At 30.5% G+C, this 23,154-nt stretch overlaps 1 protein-coding gene across 1 annotated transcript in view; it reads right to left on the bottom strand.

Moving 5' to 3' along the window:
* The window catches only part of LOC148225955 (kin of IRRE-like protein 1), a 231,105-nt gene that overhangs the window by 121,640 nt on the left and 86,311 nt on the right, over window positions 1–23,154 (bottom strand). The window contains exons 4-5 of the mRNA XM_088203998.1: window positions 14,954–15,162; window positions 1,794–1,904 (exon numbers count right to left, since the gene is read on the bottom strand). Of these exons, the coding sequence (XP_088060124.1) occupies window positions 1,794–1,904; window positions 14,954–15,162 (320 nt within the window). The remainder of the gene's footprint in view (window positions 1–1,793; window positions 1,905–14,953; window positions 15,163–23,154) is intronic.

Genomic DNA, 23,154 nt, shown 5'->3' with positions numbered 1-23,154 from the left:
AAAATGCATAAATAGTAGCTTTTAAAACATGTTTTTTTTTTAAACGCGTTTTAAATACTACTATTTATTTAAATATATATTTATGGCCACAGGTCATTATGGCTGACCACATTTAAAAATACATTTTTTTCAAATAAAGCAAAATGCATATTAAATATTCGCATATTATACAATTTTAGTTCAAAGGCATACTATATTGGTAAATCATAAAATTAAACAGGATTCATCTTTGCTAGCTATAAAATTGTCATATTTTTACTTATAAGTACTAACTTTTATGTGGTAAATTATCATAAACATTACAGTTTAGTATTATTTTTTTAATTAAATCGTTATTCGATTTTTATCAACAATGTATTTCAGTTTATTTATGATTTTTTTAGAATCGTATTGAAATCAATACATATATGTAAAAAAAATTTTATCGTTCAAGACTTTTTTTATATAATATTGTAATGGTCTTTTTATCTAAATAAAATAAACTGTCTCTCACAAATTCTTTTACGCCTTATTCTTACTGATTTTCATATTATATTAATTTTTAAAATAGTTGATTTTTAAAAATTACTAGCAATTATTTTTTCCCTTACTTAAAAATGTAATTTTTTACAATATTTTAGATTTGGCAATATAATGACATGTATGACATTTTAAAATGTTTATTTTCAAAGAGTTTTGAAATAATAGCTGAGCGCACACGCACGGATTTGTCCGTCGGACACCCGGACAGATCTGTCTGAGCTTCGCCACATACGCAAACTGTCTGAGCTCGGAGATCAGTTATCAGCTTTATGTGTTTTTAGGTAATTCTGGATTTTAACTTAACAAGCATATTATAAATCCCTATCTTTACAGTACAAATAGAAAAAATACTGGCGATTGACGTCAAACAATAATCGATTTCACGGTTTACAATTACTTTTAATACCTGAATTTAGTTTATAAATGACGTCTTATAAAAATACACCTGAGGGGCTTACATTTGTAAGCAGGGTGAAGCTGTACGGCCATTAATAATTTGCTTTAATTTGTCCAAGCTTTTTTTAAAGAAATGTATAAAAGACTTGCCACTTGCTCCTATCATCACTTTTAGATAATCATTTTATTTGATAGAGGACTCAAACACTCGAAATCAAATCATCGCCAAAAGCTGGTAAGTGAAAAGATAATTATTTTGTGTGACACCAACACGAACTTATAACTTACGCTACACCATACAACAAAACTTTATATTAACCGACAATAACCCATATATTATTCATAACATAAAACTTCTACAACTGATAGTAAATTAGTACAAAATAATAAATGTGTCATATACAATGTCAAGTAAATCTAAAAATAGGGATGGGATGCATCATTGTATGTCATCAGTATATTTTCAAGTTTAATTACATATAAATTAACTAATATTTTTTATATATCTGACTTCATAGGTACATATATATCGAATATTTGGAAGCACACCTACCGCCATAAAATTTATCCTTACCCCAGCATCGGACAAGTGTCGAAAAAAAAAATTAGCAGCCGCCCTAATTCCACAGTCGGTGCCGTTCGTAGATGGGTGGGTACAAAAGGTTGAAATTCGCCAGGCGGGCAAAAAAGACGGGCGCTCAAATTTGGGGGGGGGCAAGTCCGTAAAACGGAATCGCTTTGTTCCGAGGCGGAGATAACGCAACGTGAATGAGCCACGTCTCGTCTCTCTGGGTATACAGATACATGCGTACCTAGGTATTAGGTAGGCATGCGTATATAAAAGGTGGGCGTCTAGAATGATATCAAACTTTTACCTCCCGACACTCTGCAGTTGAGAACTAAATTATCTCCTTCCAGCATAGGGCCTATTTGAGTTCCGTTGAGGGACCCTCTTGAGTCCACGATCGTCGGCCGCTCAGGAGGCACTGAAAAGATAATAAACACACATGAACCAATTTATAATAATTCATACACGTTTAGATTATTATATATACTATTCATATGGTGTGGATTTTTCACAGTTTCAAAGAGTTGATATGACGTTCCAGATATATTCGGCGATCATTTTAATTGATCGGTGGAGAAATGGGATGTGTTTTAATTTATAAAATTTAATTTGTATATTTACATGTATATAAAGGTAATCCCCAAATGTATGACGTTTTTTTACCATTGATGCGCCAATTTTTAAGCAAAAACAAATCAAAATACAGACGATGTAAAATGGGAGCTACTGAAATATTTTAAAGCAAAGCCCATAAAATTTCATACTAATAAAATTAAAAAATAACATACGTGAGAAAAGGTTATATTTTCGAAACGGAAAATGTATGTTAAATCATTAAGAAGTGATATTTGTGTTTCATTGAAAAAACGACATTTATTTCGGGATTACCTAATACGATGTTTATGTTGTTACGGTAACCAAACAAAAATAGTATATTTAATTTGAAAATTAATATTCACTAATGAATTAGTAACGATATAGATTTAATTTTTTTTGGACCAACCTATAATGCCACTACTTCATAACATAAATTAATTTTTTATATATGCTAAATAGGATAACAATTTTAATTAGTTGCGTTAGTAAAAAAAACTAATCTACGTGCTGTTTAACTATAAAAGATTTAAATTTTGTAAAATTTGCTTTTGCAGTGAAATATTAATTTATAAAATGATTAATATTAATTTATAAAATGTACTAATATGAAATTATGTTTTATATTATATTTTATTAAACTGAGTCTTATTAAAAATATATAAAAAAAATATAACAATCTAAAAAAATTGCCTTACTGTGATGTACACCAAGTGTACATGTTATATTATTAAATGAATACCCATAAATTTAAGATTTTTTCTTAATACAATTATGTATTAAACTAAAACAAGCGGAATTTAAGACCTAATTGCTAAAATAATTACTATTAAACCAACACAAACATTTTATCTAAAAAAAGTATTCAATAATTTTATTTTGCCTTTTAATTTTTATTATTATGCTTGCACTACACTCTCTGAAAGTTGTCCGAACAGAAGTTCAACTAAAATCGGCCGAGGTCGCCGACTAGCAGCCACACTGCCACAAATTTCATATGCCGTCCAGACGGCAGGCGCGAATGACGTCCGCACGGCGGCTGCTGTCATGTACAGCTGGCATATTGGCGCGCGATCAAAAAATGTGCCAAACAATCGCAATTTTTAAATTGTCATATTATTAAACATACGCTACTGACAATTATAAGAGTTTGTGTGGGCACCAATACAATATCAGTGAAAACTTTTCGGTCGTAAATATTCAATTTACGCAAAATCTTTGTCGGCTTTTGCAAAATGCCATAAGGTATAAAAATTATACTTCAGAATACGAGCACCACATCTGTGACTATCCTAGAATTTGTCGCCATCAATTCTAAATAAGAATTCGTTATGGTGTGACATTTATATAAGCCAATCCAGGAAAATACATAAGGATATTGGAAAAGATTTTTTGTAATAAAATAAAGTACTACTAATTATTTTTAAATTATTTAATTTTATATGAAAAAAATATATTAACGACATCTGTTAGAAGAATATACTATTAAAAATATAATTAATCCCTTTTAGTGCTCTAAAATATTCAAAGATGTCAAGTAAGAGTCTGTTGAAGTCCCCGATAAGCATGTGATATTATAACTTGACCACGTGATCACGATGCAGCACTCGACATGCGTATTGACCGTAGGACACCTACGCGCATACTGAAATTGAACTGAGTTACTCGTTCAATCTCAGTTTGCGAAACAATATATCATACTCTTTCTCACTGTCGTCACTTAACACGTAAGAGAGCGAAAGGGGAAATATCTCACCGCTCGCGCTCGAAAGAGCAGCTCCGACTTCGGTCCGTTTGCCGACAATGTTCGGAAGCGCTTAAAGCTGGCCAAGCCGACTGAATTACCCCCACTTTACCTCCCGTTCTCGGTAACCTCGGACAACTTCCGAGAGATTTTAGAGCGGGTAGAACTGAACTCGACCGAAGAAACCCACTATATTCTCCGTCCTTGGCCAACCTCCAGAGAGTGTAGTGCAAGCATTACGTTGTAACCTGCCAGGCATGAGCCCAATGTGTTACATAGGGATAAATCTATACCTACTTAGTTTGTCAATCAGCCCTTATTTAATTTATAGCTAAAATTGTACTGCAAATATTTGTGAATAAAAATGAATTTACTCGATTTTAGCACTTTTAATATTTTGTAATAATATTTTGCTTTACTATATTTACGAAAATTAAACATTCACATATGTTAATTTGTACACTAAGCGTACATCACCGAAGAGTGCAAATATTTTAATGGGAAATGTAAAAACTGTATATATTATTAATAATAAATATTTAAAAAAAATTAGCTTGAATTTTTTAAATTTCATTATAACGGTACAATTAAAAAAATAATAAATAGAAGCAAAGTTATTATTTTTATGTAAATACTAAAATAATTAAATATTGACAGTCACATATTTACATGTACACTAAGTGTACATGTAAATCGGTGATGTACACTAAGTGTACATCACCGAAAAAAGTGAAAAAACAGCGAGCTTGATATGAATCAACGTTAATTCATTTTATGCTCGGTTGAATAAATATGTATGGTGTTTATGAATAAGACTTGTGTTTTGAAATATTCACATATTCAACTATGTAAAGTGAAATTTCTAATGAAGATCTTAGAATCACATTTAAAAGCAAATGGAGATTCTCTCTATACATAAACGACGTCTGTGAATTTTTTTATTTTAATTATTTGCGTCCCCAGTGACACTTTATTTTTTATTTTTTTGAAATCGGGATTTATAATTTGAAAGATTAACAAAGATTTGAGATACCTTTATATTAAGATATTAAGTCATTATATGTTCTTGTATTCCAACGATTTGTTGAGTTCTAACAGAAAGTCTAATGCCGCTAAGCATTTCTTTAAACTACTGAAGGGTTCTGTTGCCATTAAAATTTTAGTTATAGGTTCAAACAGTCATATAAAATCACGATTACGTCCTGTTCTGTTGCACGTTAGAGGCAAGATATTTTCATTAGCCGACTCTAGTTCCTTAATACGCAGGCATTGAACACTGTTTTTTTTAATGTCAGCAATGAAGAACTGGTCAGGTTTGTATTATTTAATTTATAAATTATATGTTTTTATTATTTTAATTATTTTTTGAGCATCATTACGCATTGAGGCAAATTTTAAAAAATAATTAAAATATTGTATCATATTTTATGACAAAATATACTATGAGATTGCTGTACTCCATTTTAGTTTCCGCAAAGCTTTGAAAGCAAGAGAAGCCATTTTAAATATAAAAGTTTTCTTACAACGTTTACAAGATTAAATGTTTACTTATGTTTCATCAACTTTGAGAAGGCGTTTAACAAAGTCAAACATAAGAAAATGATCAACATATTAAAATCTACAATACATAAAATAACGATGTAAATCTCCGATAGAGTAGTGAGATAATATTGTACTTTATTTTTTATAATATTTTACGTGTATCTGAAAATATTTTTTTTTACACACAAATCTTATTTGATAACTTGCGATACACTGATGATTTGATGTTCATAGGTTATAGAAGCCTTTTTAAGATACGGTCTAAAATGAAATTAAACACATGAGCAATTTTAAATACAAGATTAAATACTAGTGATAAGAATATGCATTATTTTTATATAGCATAATAAAAAAACAGAAAAAACCTGCTTCACCAAATTTAATGTAAGCATGTTTGTACATACTCAATAGCAATTTCCTTGAGATATTTTTTGTTAGAATTTTAATTGAATGCTCTACAAACTTTTCGATCACATCATGTACATACATGCACACACATTTAAATTTCAAAGAGGCGGACGATGTACAAGTTTTCTTTTGAAGTACAGGCACAGGCAAGAGTAGGGCCAAATTGCTGAAGGCGAACGAAGAAAGAAGAAAAAAACATGTGCGCACACGCGATATTAAACGGAAGAATTTTCGGCTTTTCGCACTTGTGTGCGACAATATTATATTATTAAATAAGGGAAGATATACGTGTTTCGAAATTTCTAAGCGAAATGTGAAGGAGAGGGTGAATTATCGAAGAGAGAAAAAAACACCAAAGGTCGCTTGTGGGCGATCGTTAACGTACACGTACTAGTACTTCGAATGTTTGAGATTTATGAATTTATTAAATATTAATAATTATAATGAATATTATATATGCGACCGCATTAGCACATTAGTAAAGGTATATAATTATAACCCTAGGGACTACTTTTAATTCCCATTTACAAAATTTAAAATTTAATGCGGTACTAAGCTGCATTAGTAATTTGTTTTATTTTTGCAATTCTACCGATTTTGTCATTGGCGAATTTTAATATAATATAATGTGAATCGGCCATTAGTGGTTTATTTTATAATTAAAGTTATGATTTATCTTCATGAGTTAAGCGTCTCAGATTTTATTTAGTTCGTAGTACATTGATAGTAAATTAATCACTATTGTAATTTACACAGAAGCAATGGTTCTCTACTATTTTTTATTTAAATTTTATTATTAGTCCAATATATGAAACACTTTATATAGCTATGTATATACATTACAATTAGATATTTACATATTTAAGGTTTGAGTGTATTTGTCCATCGTATGAATTTTTTTAAGCAACCTTCCATATGAATATATGATTTTTGATCACATGTTTTAAAAAATACCCTCGTTGTTACCTTCCACAAGTTTTTTTTTATACATAATATAATATATGAATTTAAAATATAGGAATAGTACATATTTGATAAGTCACGCATAGAACACATCATGAGGGTTTTATTGTCTTTCCATGAAAATATTATAATATTATTGTTTTTTATAGATCGTACATTTAAAATATTATACATAAAAAATAATATGATTTAATTAAAAAAAAAATTGACACTCCTGAAAGACAGAAAGAAAAAAATGTAATTAAGCTTGTGTGATATAAGTATATAAAAACAATATTTAGGGACCATAGAGAAGCCGTGACAAATGAGAACCAACTTGAAATAGGGCCGCACGTATTAAAGTCTAATGCTTGTACTACACTCTCTAGAAGTTTGTCCGAACCGATGATCAACTGAAGTCGGCCAAGTCGCCGACTTCCGAGTAGCGGCTACACTGCCACAAATTTCATTTGTCGTCCGGACGGCGGGCGTGAATGACATACGCACGGCGGCCGTTGTCATGTACAGCTCGCGCGATCGAAAAATGTGCCAAATAATCGCAATTTTTAAAATGTCATATTATTAAAATTACGCTACTGATAATTATAAATGTTTGTATGGGCACCCACCATTACAATATCAGTGAAAACTTTTCGGTCGTAAATATTAAAATTACGCAAAATCTTTGTCGGCTTTTGCAAAATGCCATAAGGCATAAAAATGATAATTCAGAATACGAACACCACATCTGTGACTATCCTAGAATTTGTCGCTATCGATTCTAAATAATAATTTGTTATGGTGTGACATTTATATAAACCGACCTAGGAAAATACATTAGGATATTCGAAACAATTTTTATTAACAAAAACCAGTACCACTAATTATTTTTTAATTATTTAATTTTATATGAAAAAAAATATAATAACGATATCTGTTAGAAGAATATACTATCAAAAATATAATTAATCCCTTTTGGTGCCCTAAAATATTCAAAGATGTCAGTAAGAGTCAGTTGAAGTCACCGATAAGCATGTGGTATTAAAACTTGACCACGTGACCACGATGCAGCGCTTGACGTGCGTGGTAACCATAGGACGCCTAGGCGCATACTGAAATTGAACCGAGCTACTTGTTCTATCTCAGTTTGCGAAAAAACCATATCATTATTTCTCTCTCACTCTCGTCACTTAGCACGCGAGAGAGCGAAAGATGAAGTATCTCACCGATTGCGCTCGAAAGAGCAGCTCCAACTTCGGTTTCTTTGACTTCGGTCCGTTTGCCGACAATGTTCGGAAGCACTCGAAGCTGGCCAAGTCAACTGAATTACCCCCATTTTACCTCCCGTTCTCGGTAATCTCGAAAAACTTCCGAATGATTTTAGAGCGGACAGAACCGAACTTGACCGAAGTCACCCCGAAGTAACCCACTATATTCTCCATCCTTGGCCAACCTTGGCCAACTTCCAGAGAGTGTAGTTCAGGCATAATAGTAATAGAATTTGCAATAAATTTAAGAAAAAAATATCAAGTCAACCGGACCAGATTTGATACCAAAATAATCTGAACTAAAACAACCTAAGCATCATTAATTTCTTAAGAAAATATGTTTCTCAAAAAAAATACATCACAACTGGTTGCAAGTGGTATAAAACAGTTATTTAATTTATTTAAAAACAAATGTATGTAAATTTATAACACACTGCGGTCGGAGTAAAATGGTAAATTTTTTTTGCAAAATTCATCGATGGATCAATATATTTTACACCGAGTTTTAATAATTAAACAATCATAGGTTAATTATTTAGGTATTACTAAAAAATAATACTTAAATAATTTAGTGAGTAACTGAGAAATGAAATACTGAAAGTTTTACCATCAAATCATTTAAAAAGGCTTTAGAAAAATATTGTTATATTAAGCATGACATAGATGCTTTTGGACTGCATTGGTAAAACCATTAAAAATCACTACTGTTTAATTCCTAAAGTAACCTAAAATATTTTTAAGATAACACTTAACTTACACAACAAATAACCACTCTTCGATTTTGTCCCACCACGCCAAACCATAAAACCAAACACTTAACTCGACTTTCCTTTCAGCTCGAAGCTCAAAGATATCGATGCATCCGAAAGGAGCCCAGATCGTCTGCACTCAGACACCTCACACACTTATACCTCAACACATATATATGTGAATGCAACGCTTTCATTTAGTCACTTGGCTTGGAGGCTGCGAGCAAACATCTCCCCAGTCGCCGTCATAATGCCACAATGGAGAGCAAAAGCTCGAGATGAATTGAGAACGATATCCCGCAAAATAAACACTCTCCTTTCACCCGAGCTTTTCTTTCATCCCATTCTCGATGCGCTCAAAAGAAGCGAGGATGGTGCCGAACTGAATGACGGACATAATCTCTAGATTTCATCAGCATACCGTTTTGGAGGTCTGCTGCTTTGATGACCTCCAAAAGGGGGTCTTAAATTGTTTTATCGCCGGTGGGACCGCTAACGAGTTGTGTAATTAACGTTGATGGGGTGAAAGTATGAAAAAATAAAAAAAAAATAAAAAAAACGGTGAGCTTGATACGAATCAACGTCAATCAATTTTATGGTCGTTTGATTAGATGTGTATGGGGTCTATGAATAAGGCTTGTGCTTTAAGCGTATTTGTTTAAAAATATTCACATAATTTACGATGTAAAGTCGCTAATATTTCAATACTGCGATGTTTGGATTCGCATACCATGTTTTTGATTATAGCTGTAAGTATAATAATCGGTTTTAATATTAGGTATAATAATTTCACCCAACCTTAAAGATCGATAATTATAAAAACTACGCTTTTTGCATAATTATGCAAAAATAATCATATAAATATGAGCTATTTGTAAAGAAAAATTATGATTATTGTTTTAATGAGTGCAATACATTGTTAAGTGGTGACAAACGGTTATAAAAACTTTGGTCGTTGTTTCCGCCTGGGTCTTAGGGGCTCGAATATGCATTTTTTATTGTATATAATTTCTAATTATTAATTCGGTTATTATTTTGAGCAAACAAGACTGAATTGGGTATATAGTTTTTATGAAAAAACGCTAGTGGTTGAGCGTAATAATTTTATGAAAAATCTAATAAGGTGCGATTGTTTTCAGAAGATATGAATAGTGCCTCGCGAATATAGTCAAAATAGGAAAAACGTATGTAAATAGATTCATAGCGAAGGGCGGCTCCGCATACGCTCATATACATTTTATTTTTATTTTTCTCACGCACCCCAAAATATAAAATAAGAAAAAATCCGGGAAAAGAGAGTGCGAGGCTTCGTAAATCTTTTCTTCGCCTCATTTTCGCTACATTGTTCTGATTTCGCATGTCCCGTTTTATTCCCTTCGACGCTTCAAGGTAAACGTTCTCCTCTCTTCTCCCTTTGAGGGCGTATCATCTCATTATATTTTCCAGCGTAAACCAAACAGTTCTCGTCAAAATTCGCTTTGATGCCGCCATCTTCATTACGTTAAGGGATTCTTGTTCTTATTTTTTTTCTTTCTTTTTTTCCTCGCTCGCGAAATATTCCACTAGCAAAGACAAAAGACGCGTATCTTACGCTGGAGTACAATGGGGAACAAATTCCGACCCCTGACGTAAAGACCCTCTATATCGACACGATAATCGATAAAAGGGGTGATTAAATTTAATTAAAAGGAAACACCCACGATAAAGGACCTTTCTATGCCGACTTTGTTCACATATCTTTATATCCACATATTAAGTAGTTTGCTCGAATACTAATTTGATATCCTGCGATGATATAGATCCTTATCATTACTATTAAGGAGTAAATACCATTAGCATAAATTTTACATGGATAAGAGAGAATTTTATTAAAAAAAGTCACTTTAGTAAGTTACTTTATTTAAAATTGCTTAGCGATTTTTTTACAATGCTGTTTTTGTTGATGTCTCTAAAAACAGTTTCAGAAAAAAATTTGTCTCACTCGTTGCATAATCAAAATTTAAGTAAATATTTCTTCAGATAAGTCAAAGATAATAATGATTTAGCTATTACATAATGTCCTTATTTTTCCTGATTTTTATCAATGCTTTATATATTAGGCCGTTTATCTCTCTTGTTATCTTTGATGTCTTAAAGGCCTTCTAGGAAACGTTTGTGTTATTCATAATACCTTAGCTTAGACATTTGAATCTCGCCAAAAGCTTTTTTTGGTATGTGCAATATCTTATATTTTAATCACAAAATTAAATGTTATTATCAAAATTGTTAAATATGATATAATTCATTGGAATTATTTCAATGTTCTACACAAACTATGCATTTTATATAGCTAACGATATACGTGTGCATCACTGATAATGATTCTAACTGTATTAATCAAAGTATGTTGGTATTTTATAACCATACTTCGTATTCATTCTATTAATAAAATCGTTGTATGAAAATTTACCACAGATTTTTATTTATGATATATGTATATTGTAAATTATTTTTTGTTACAATACTCTTGGGTTTTGAGGCTGAAAGAGTGTGACTTTGCAGCCAAAATAGACGCCAAAAAAGTTTATTTTAAATAAATGATACATAGAGAAATGTAGATCAGTTGGTGGAAATTAAATGGCAGGTCTGAGTCTTTGTTGGCGTGTTTAGTTGTATTATTTGTGTTCTCGCTGTTTCCTAGAAGATTTGCTGATACTGCTTCCTGGCACGTCTCTGCTGCTGTGATTTTGTGTCATCTCTCTTCTGCGTCTCACACCTCTATTACTGTATCACAAGTTTTATAATGTTGATTGGAGACAGCTGTGGCCAATTGCAAAATAATATGATTGTGAATAAATTGCACCACTTCTTGGACATACCCAATGTTCATATTTTTACACTTTAAAAGCAATATGGTCCTAATGGTCATTCATACCATTGGTAATCACGTGTTAGAATAACAATAGTATTATGCGCAGGGTAGAATGTCCAGCACGCGTCCTTTCCAAACAAAGAGTAGTGGTTCAAATATATGCCCAATTTAAAGTACGATGCGTGTGTTATTCCTAGAGCAATTCGGAAAAAAGATCTTCAAGAATAATTGATTTTGTTTATTGAAAGTATCAGTTTGTCTTCTGTTTTCAGCTAAATACGTTCTGTTCTTCAAGGTCTTCAACGTTAAATTGTGAATACAGATTTCGGACTACAATTTTAAAGGTTATTATTTATTAATTTGATTTACAACTGTCATATAGTATTATTTCAATTATTGAACTATTTTTTTTATAGATTTCGGGTAAGAGATTATAATTTATATGTATCTAATACATTAAAACAGATAGAAATGATCCATAAAATTTACACACACAAGAATAAACAAAAATCTTAAAAACAGAATGCCTCAACAGTGCAAAAATAATTAAATTATATGAGCCATTACTATGAAATATCGCGAAAAAAAAATTATATGCAACTAAAAGAGTTATGTAATATCTACGTGTTTTATATTGTTTATTATTTACATACACATTTAAAACGCATTTTTTTATTGTAACTTTTACCTTAGTATACGAGAAAAAAATGTAAAAAATTGCGATATTCCAAAATAAATAATAAATGTGCAATAATAAAAAAATATAAACAAATCACATTTTAATCACAAAAATATTACAATAAGCTTAAAATATGCTTAAAAAAATATGTCGCATTTTGAACAAACAATTTTCTCGTGAGACAAGATAATAAATAATATATTTTAATGGAATAAATTGGCAAGTGGTACTCTGGCCCCTGATATAAAAATTCAGGTGGTGTCCAGAAGCGGTCGATCAAAGACGATATTTTGTCAAAGACGATGTTGTTATAGATTTATTGTTTCAAATAAAAAAAGATTTGGCGCCTGAATTTTCTAAAATATTTTTTTTTGCTGAATAATGAAAATGTTTTAATTAAAATAATTTGTATTTTAAATATTTAATATTTCAAATTATCTGGGGTATGCAAATGCTTTGGTTTTCCTGATAAATAAACATATTGAATCTTTCAGGCAATTAAATAAAATAATAATAATAATGTCAATAGCGGTATAGACTGGGTTTTTTTTATCTCTGTAATACCAGTATTATTATGCCTGCACTACACTCTCTGGAAATTGTCCGAACCGAAGTTACAACTGAAGTCGGCCGAGACCTACGACTTCGAGTAAGCGATTTTAATTAGTTGCGTTAGTAAAAAAAACTAATCTACGTGCCGTTTAACTATAAAAGATTTAATTTTTGTAAGATTTGCTTTTGCACTGAACAAGTATTATAATGGAAAATCTCTTAAAGTTTTTTTAGTAAATTTAGAGTCACCCCGCTTTTCCTATAGTTAAACTTAATTTTTTTAACAAGAAGTAAATCACGAAAATGATGCATAATAATATTAATTTATAAAATGTACTAATATGAAATTTTTATAATACATGTTTTAAATTATATTTTTTTTTAATGAGTCTTATTAAAAATATATAAAAAAAAATATTACAATCTAAAAAAATTGCCTTACTGTGATGTACACCAAGTGTTCATGTTATATTATTAAATAAATACCCAAAAATTTATGATTTTTTCTTAGTACAATTATGTATTAAACTAAAATAAACGAGATTTAAGACCTAATATATTGCTAAAATAATTACTATTAAACCAACACAAATATTATGCTAGCACTACATTCTCTGAAAGTTGTTCAAACGGAAGTTCAACTGAAGTCAGCCGAGGTCGTCAACTTCCGAGTAGCAGCCACAATGCCGCAAATTTCATATTCCGTCCGTCTGGCGGCCGTGAATGATATCCGGACGGCGGCTTCTGTCACCTACAGCTGGCATATTTGTGTGCGATCAAAATAAGTGCCAAATAATCGTAATTTTCAAATTGTCATATTATTAAAATTACACTACTGATAATTATAAAATTTTGCGTGGGCACTCACCAATCCAATATCAGTGAAAACTTTTCGCCGTAAATATTCAATTTACGCAAAATCTTTGTCGGCTTTTGAAAAATGCCATAAGGCATAAAAATGATACTTCAGAATACGAACACCACATCTGTGACTGTCCTAGAATTTGTCGTCATCGATTCTAAATAATAATTCGTTATGGTGTGACATTTATATAAACCGATCTAGGAAAATAAGGTTTATTTTTAAGAAGCATTAACGCTCTGCTTACTTTCTCCAGAGAGGGTTCATTACTTGATATATAATATATGTTTGTGACTTTTCGGACTAATAATTTTCTCGTGTTGAGTTCAAATTAATTTAAAAAAATTTTGATCCATGTTAAAACCTAAGTTCTTTATATTATATGAGGCAATCAAAAATTATAGAAATGTTATTTATAAAACTGTATTAGAATTATACAATAGATTGTGTAATCTCTAATTTCTTATAACGCTAAATCTTTTACTAAATTGTAGATTTGTTGCGTAATATTTTACCATACACATCCTCTTAGTAGAGTTTGCCTCGATAAACGTTTACGTTTGTTTGTCTTTGTGTTACGTCGTTAATAATACAAAACGTTTGTGTGTCGTACACTTCACGTACATGCACGGGTACACGCGTGTCCTTTTACTCGATGGAGCTAAACTGGATAATCCACGATTCCATAGTTTCATTCAATTAGCAAACCGACGTCGGTCCCTTTTGGTGCGTATTAAATACCAAAATAGTTGCGCAAGGGTCTAATGTCGGTCACTTACAATTTGTAAACGGACAAGGAATACTTTTGTGTTAATTAAATTTAATGAGTATTATGCACAAGAAACAACAATGACTTTGGTTATGTTTGATATTACGTGACTTAGGTTTTGAATAGCCCTGAGTTCATAATGTCGCATATGTGTTACTGATCAAGAATAGAAAGAGCAGAGGACCCAAATTTGATCCATGCGGTACTCCAAAACGAGTCACATACCCACAGCAGCCACTTAAGTAATTCAATAAAATCAAGACAATCTCTGTGAATGCTTTTTGAAAGTCAGTATAGACTACGCTAGTATCAATAATTTTAGTTGTCACTTTGAACGATGCAAACAAAAACTGTGTTGCTGGTCCACTAAAGCCTGCTGATATTGCTTATGTATTTAATTATAAATAATTAAATTAAACAGCGGTACTAGTCTATAGTGTTCGATACACAAATTAAACCACATCACAGCGGCTAGTGTCGCTCTCAGAGCATGTACTTGTCACTCACCTATGACGGTGAAGTTGTATCGGAAGCTCATAGTCTGCGTGTTGCGGTAGTCCACACGACACCTGTACACGCCCTCATCGTGCCGCTTAACATCCTTGAGCACCAGGGCCGCAGGCAGAGGCGACGTCTTGAAGTAGGCCCTGGGGCCGAACACCCCGGGCGCCGACCAGTGTTTGCCCTCCGACATGCCCACTCCTCGGACATCGAAACTGTAACAACAATTCACACAATTAGACATTACATGAAACGCTGCTGACATTACCCTCTTCAAAATATAAGGGTCTCTGTGATATGACCGCGTGTGGAAATTTCAACATGTCGGGCTGTGCAATTAAAATCGGACCTACATCAGAACGCGGAGAGATTTTTTAATCTGGGTGAGCGTGAGAGGAACGCAAAAATAAAAAAAGCACTCAATGTTAAAGCATTGTTTATAAGATTTAAATAAATTTAAGCACAAAGTAAAGACAATATCTCATTATAGGTTGCACTTTGGATAAAGTCTGTCAAATAAAACTCGTGAGATAAATTTAAAGATTATAATAGAAACTGCTTACATCAACACAATAATTATATCAGTCTATTAATTCGAATCTTAGAGTTTTTTAAGTTATATCGTATTTGAGAGATCAGAATTAATAATTATTAACTAATTATAATTCCGATCGATCATCACAGATTAGGTTTACCTTGATTTTTTCAATGTCACGGATAAACATCGTGAAAGTATGGAAAGCTTTTTAATATTGAACTACTTGAAATACTATTTGTTAAATCACTATAAATATGCAATATTCTTGTTTATGCCTTGCATATGTCTGTAAAATCAAATCGTTCACAGAGATCAGTTCGAACTTTATATTTTACATGTCCATGTTAGATCAAGGTTGGAGTGAAGAGGGAAGCGGCTGCTTTCTCGTTTATTTCTTGGGGGTAACTCCGCTTTTCTCGTGTATCCAAGGTCAAAAGTAAAATATATTTTTGAATATTTTTGTCGTGAGTTGATTTTGAATCAAAGTGAATTATATGCGCTATTTTTTATTTATGAAATCTTATGCTGTAACCTGACAGGCGTAGCCCAATGCTTTACACTAAGTAAATCTGTTACAACTGAGTAAGTATTAACCACCAGTCTGAAAGTCTAAGAATCAGTTACACATATATTATTAATTATAAATTATTATGTGTAATATAATTTATAATCGATCATTTTTTTAAAATAGCGCATTTTTTTTAAATAAAAATTCGAGTGTTTGAACCCGCAACTTTAGAGTTACTCTCCTGAGACGTTACGGATTACGCTTTTCCGTCCTTGAGTATGCGCTTATATATGCTTGGTTAGTACGATGGAGGTTAGTTGCTCTAGCTTCTGTCGACGTTTGCGACCAATGCAATAAAAAATATAATAGTGTAAATTGTTGCAGAGCAAATAAAAATTAAAATATTGAGCTTAATTTGATGGACCAAATTGCATCATAGGTAAATTACCGATATGCAAAAATACAATACAATATAAAGTAACTAGATTTAGTTGCTTTGTGTTGTATTGTACCCTAATTACACTTATTGATTATTTTAACATAGGAACCACGAATCAATAAATGTAACAGTGGTAATTATCAAAACAAAGGTTTATTTAACACATAAAAAATAAGTATAATCACTTGCTAAAATCTGCTATTTTTATGATTACCAGAAACACGTCACAAACAATATTTAAGAACATAAATTTAATATGGAGGGATGAAATATGATTTGATGCGATTATAATTCCAGATAAACAGGAGATGCTATGCTGTTTACTAGAAAAAGTGTCAATTATAATATAGTATTTGTAAATAATAAAGATAAAACATGCTGTTCTATCACGGTAATGATTTTAGTGGATTATGTTTACAATATAGATCTCCAAATAGTGATCCAATTTCGTAAATAATATTTATTTGTATACTGGAATTATAATTAAAATAAATGTAAGGATTTTTATACTTTAAAATTATAAAATTAGGCAAATATATTTGGATTACGACAATTTATTTACGAAAATACAAAGATAGAATAATCATTTAAGTACATTAAAGATTTATTTTTTACCAATAGTAAAAGTGATAATATTAATAATTTAATTGTATATATTTATGTATATATTATAGAATATTATAATGTAATTATGGTAAAAAAAAATATTAAATAATTAATTATTCATTCTTATAAAAACAACATAATAAATTTGGAGGTTGAGGGAAATATATATTATATTTTATATTAAAAAGATCATTTTATTATTGCAAAAATACTGAATTTATTATATTAAAATTAAAAAAAGATTGGGAAGATTACTTTAGTTAAATAAATTAGTACAATTTAATAATGAAATATTTAGTATAATAAAAACATATTTTGTAAATTAAAATAAGCAATTAGAACTTATGAATCGGATGTAAATATTAAATGAAGAAACATGGTAAATGGTATTAACTAAAAAATTCTTCGAAGGAGAAATATCTGATATTTTAATAATTACCACTATTATTCATATATGTACCTTAAATAAAAAATAATAAAAAGGTTGAAAAAACTAGACCAATTGACATGTAGCTTTGTATGGAAAAGGTGATAAAAGATGTAGTAATCAAACTATTATTGAATTTTATTATTTTTAAAACATTCTGTGTTAACAATATTCCGGATTCAGAGAAAAACGTTCTAAAAAAAAAATTATTGGAGCTATTTTCTTGGATTTCAAGAGAGCTCTAATTTCTTTAACAATGTATAGAAGTATATTGTTAAAGAAATAAGAGATTATATGTAGAGTGAAAAAGTTTTAAAATGATTTGGTAATTATTTAAAATAAAAATTAAAAATTAAGATCAATTTTGCTCATTCCAAAGATAAAAATAATATCTTACGGTGCACTAAAGGGGACCATTGTTATTTATAATAATATGTATAAATAATATTAATATTAATATATAAAAATAATAAATATATCTGTTTCTAGGCCACACTATATTGTAATATATTGCATAGGTGATAATGCTAAATAAGTTGATAATAACTTAAATAGTGAATTTGAAAAAAATAAAAATATGCTATAATTTTAATTTATAGCAATAAATTATTATTAGTAGTTGTGTACATATCTACTTTTGACACTCGATTGTCGATGTTTCGTCTGCAATATCTATGACCAATTGCTCGTATAGTGTAATTACGAGCTTAAAATTGAGCTTTATCGTGTCAATAATGTAAATTTAATTATTACAACCGTAACATCCTAGCCCGGTGGCGGTGGTTGTAAATTATGAACGACACAAAACTCGAATCGTGCACCGAAACACGCCATATCATTTGTCCCTCGTCCGTGTTCGATTTTATCAATTTTCGATAATAATAATAAAATAAAAAAAAATAAAACAACACCGAAACATGTAGCCGAGGCACAAAAGCCGCGTTAATGTCGTCATCGATTCGCCCATAAAAACGTGTTCTGTCGGGTGGAGCGTATCGAAAATCTGATTTATGAAATCTGACGCGATTTTATATTTTATTATAATATAGCTTTTCTCAAAACGGAAAAATCTACAACGGAACTGAGTATTTTCCTTAGTGGGTATTTTAATTTTCCCTTTTACAATGTCAACAAAGTAATGAGGTTTTAAATGTAGAATGAGAGACATCTTAATATTTATTTTATTTAAATCTTGTGATAGTAAAAAGATATGAATGGATATTTTTAAATATAGATAACGAAAATTAAGTTACAATTAAGATATTTAGATATCAACCAACTGTTTTAAATTCAGAATCACCCACACCAATTTGAGAGCTCCCACATTCTCCGCACTTACAGATGTCACAGTAGTAATCGCCTTGGTGCAGATCGTTAAACTTCTTCTACGTACAAATTGTATTTGTTAATATCAGTGATACAGGTGTAAAATCTCTTAATATTTTTCTACAAAAAAGCGTTTTTAAATTTCCACTTTCTGAACTGTAAATTAAACATCTGAAATTGTTTTATTAGCAGTGAGAAGTACTCTTTTTAAAATATGACGCTCTAAGATTTTACTTTGATAGTAGTGTATTTTTTGAGAATCTTGCAAGATAAAATTCAAATCGAATATTATCATTTCTCAATAAATTTTCTAATTTTTTTTTTTAAATTTTAAATAAAATTCTTAAGAATTTAGTTGCTCTCGATATTTTTTTTTAATAATAAAATATTTTTTTATAAATATTTTTTAACGTTACATTAAAACCGCATATGTAACATAAGTCTGTAACATGTTCGAAAAAACGCATGCTTTCTTAAAAGATTTTTTTAATCCTAAGGGTGTGACTTTGCAGTCAGTAAGACGCAGGTGAAAACGGGTAAGAAATATATTTGTTAAAGTGACATATATTAAGTAACTATGATTGGGACACTTGTAATTCTCCGAGTGGTAGTGAAAAAGCTGGCGGAAGGACGATGTCAGTGGATGATCCTTAGAGTTCCGCGGTGCTCATATGGTGGAGTCCTTCTCAGGATGTGAGCGTCTATGACGTATGTTGTCCGTGGAGGGGCCGAATCTGCACTAGTCTTTGAGTGTCTGCCATAGTCTACCCTCTCCTCATTGAAGACCAGCCTTAAGTATTATATAGAGCTGCAAAGCTTGCTGACCAATCACAATCATACAGCGATCATCCAACCAATCGTTGCACTTGCTTCTTAGAACAACGAAATATGTATACGCCTTTAGAAAGTGACATTTCCTTGATAGACATATCCGAGGCCGAATTGTGTATCGGTAATTTTTTGGCATCACTATTATTTGTCTTCCAGTGATATATTGTTTCCCGTGACCGCTTCGCAACAATAAAATATTTTGTCAATGCACCGGATCCTTGCGTGTGTGGTCCCATCCTTTACACTATATTGTCCTGTTTCTCTTAATTTTTGATGAACGATCATTTATGATCACAATCATTAACGAGAGTTTAAAGAATATGCTCCTTCAAAAAAATATGTTAAAATGTTCTTAGCTATTCTAATTGATATTATTTTTGCTTTGATAATCTAAGATCAATCGCTTTGCATGGAAAATAAAATTAAAAACCATGTCTTATAAATAAGAGTATTCCGGGTTTAACTTTTTTACAAATAAATATATACACACTTAAATTACACTTTTTACCCTTGAGTTATTCTTGCTTATGGAATAATGCTTGCCCTACTCACAGATTGCAATTACATATAATATATATAAAATACTAAGTGTGATAAGTTAATTCTATGCTTACCAAAAACAGCGCTACTGAAAAGCGCAATTACACAGCGACTTGTCGAGTGGTGCCGTTACAAAATGCAATAATAATTAATGTCAAAAACATTGAACACGGCGAAGGCTTTTCCGGCCCCTCCATTAACATCATCTGGCCCGTCGTTAAAAGCGTAAAATTTCAAACGCCCCAGACTCCCCTTCGCCGCGGACCCTCTCTCAGACGCTTAATACGTAAAAATGCGCGATTATTAAAAGGTCATATTGATTTTGGACCCTCGACCCTCGACGTTAAAAAGTGTTCATTAGCATACTGCCTGGACCCCTAAGAGCGTATTCTGCTGCGTGGATCCGGTTACGCATTTTGTTTTTCATTTTGCCAGAGAGATAAAATCGGAGCTTCTGGGAAATGTTCTCAACCCCCTCTATTTTAACAAAGGGTGGGGTAGTTGATTAAATTTAAATTTCAATTAAGGAAGTCAGTACTGGAAAGTTGGTCTTTGGTTATTGCACGTACGTCGATGGATAATGGAATTTAAATACTAGCAGCTAGTGTATCGTACGTTGTTAAATTTGATGCATAATTAGCTCACTCTGGCCTCAAAAGGCAGAAGTTTGCGGTGACGCATATAATTGGACGAGCATGTAAACACGAGTAAGCAACGTAAGGTTTTATGCACGTGTGAATACACTCGTCCAATTATATGCTACACAGAAGTCGTTGATTTCTTAATGTGGCTCCATGGAGTAGAAACATGGTCACACAAAGTTGTGTGATGTAAGAATACCCTAAATATTTTCAACTGATAAGAATACGTATTTAAAAGCAATATCACAAATAAAAAAGACCATACAAAAAATATGTACTGTCAAGAATAAATAGATAGGTCAAAATCTGGCTTGCTGAAGTTCCAGATGAAAAAGCATATAAATCTTCCATAAAAGTGTATTCCGAAAGGAAGTGTCGTACGGATAGTATTTTGTTGTTTTGGTTTTTTACTTGTACTTGTATAGACATTGACTATTCATTGTTTTGCTTCATTTAAAAGATGAGTTCGTAAGTAATCACAATCCGTCAAAGTCTCCGATCGTCACATGTGCTATCACGTCGACGTGCCGAATAAACTTGTTTTGCAAGTTGAAAATACTCACATAAATCAATAATTAATTATGACGGGTGTTCCTAACTATAATTTTTATTTTTTGATTAGGGTTGAATTCAAGTGATTTAATGAATTACTATTTTTTGTAGTAATTTTAATAAATATATGATTATTTTAATAATTTCTTCTTTCTGGGTTTAATTAATATTAAATAAGCAACGCTACTACAAATATTGAAACAGTTACAGTTCTTAAAAACAAATCTGGAAAATTGTGATTAAAAAAATGAAGTGATAATATCAGAAAATATAAACATAAACTTATTACTATGTCGCTGTTTTATCTGATTGAAAATCAATGAGAAAATATAGTACTTCCTAAAGCTTTATACTAGCATTTTGCTATAGTTTAAAATGTACGTTTTATGTGTGTTAATATAAACTCTCGATAAAGTTATATAAATGCTCCATTAAACTTATACACCGTGTTATGGTATAATAGTTTTATAATTGGGTTGTAAGAATTTTAAAGTTGTTTACAAAATATTATTACTAGAACAGTTTCAATGAGCGCAAAATATTATATAAGCTCTAATTAAATTATTATAATTTTTAATAATATTTCGTTGAATTAAAAATTGTTTAACACAAACATTTGCCTTACAAAGTGGTAAACGAAAATATAAACTTAATAAATATTTTGTATAATTATTTCATATCCTTATTAAATATAAAAAGCCAGAGCTTAATGAGTTATATTTTAAAATATTTGTAGAGGAAATTATAGATTTATTAACAAATATTTTTGTATATTTGTGACTAATCATATACAACATTAATTGCAATTTGCATCACATATTAAATAAAAATTCCTTAAAAATCATCACAGGATTAAACTTTTTGTAATTTTATTGTATGACACGTATAAATGTTGAATGAAATACAAATTATCATAACGAATCGACATCAAATATAAATTAGTGAGGTACCGCAGCTAGCGAGTGTGCGAATATCGGACGCTCTACTTTTTAGTTTTTAAATAATATTTTTGCTCCGTTTTGATGTTATTAAATCTAGTTTTAATTTATATTTAATAAAATTAAATATTAAAAAAATTGTATCGTTGTGCAATTTTACTTTACACTGCATATTTGTATTCTAATTTACTGCTAATATTTACACATGATTATATTTTTTTTTACCTTACAAATTAATTTATATTATTAAATCTAATTTATGCATAATCGTAGTTCAATAAAAAAAACGATAAAATAAATGTTTTTCGGTTATATTATATAACATTATAATTTAATAGATGCTCTAGCTTAAAACAAACAAATGACTAAATACAGTTTTTCTGTTAATAGAAGGTTTTTACACGTGCACGTTTGAAATATGTATGTACATGAAGTTGATCCTAGCACTTTTTCGACCGTTTCCGCGTTACTGCGTGAACGATTCAACAAAATTTTCTTAACAATTAGTTTAAAAGTTCAATCGATGTAAACAAAATATGTAACATAATCATTTATAATATAATTGCAACTCTAGCAGATTATTTAATCATTAATAAATAATAAAAAAAAATAGTTAAACATCTTTATTTCAATAAGAAACAGAAGATTAAAACAGAATTTTATCAATGTGATACTAAAGAGCTTTTAAAATTTGCTGTAAAATATTTTAATATTTAAATAATCAATTTTCTAAATTAAAACATTAATTTAAACGTTTTAATTAAAATTTAATGGTACACGTTGTAATAAATTTGATAACTAGCTTTGTAATTTATTTTTTAATATTAAATGTTTTAATTCACGTTGTTGATCAACAAGAAA

The sequence above is a fragment of the Plectrocnemia conspersa genome, unplaced genomic scaffold (assembly GCF_051122295.1).
Source record: "Plectrocnemia conspersa isolate PC_06_02 unplaced genomic scaffold, ASM5112229v1 ptg000014l, whole genome shotgun sequence".
NCBI lineage: Eukaryota > Metazoa > Arthropoda > Insecta > Trichoptera > Polycentropodidae > Plectrocnemia > Plectrocnemia conspersa.
Note: the sequence above shows the minus strand (reverse complement) of the source record. Positions and strands in the feature narration are given on the sequence as shown.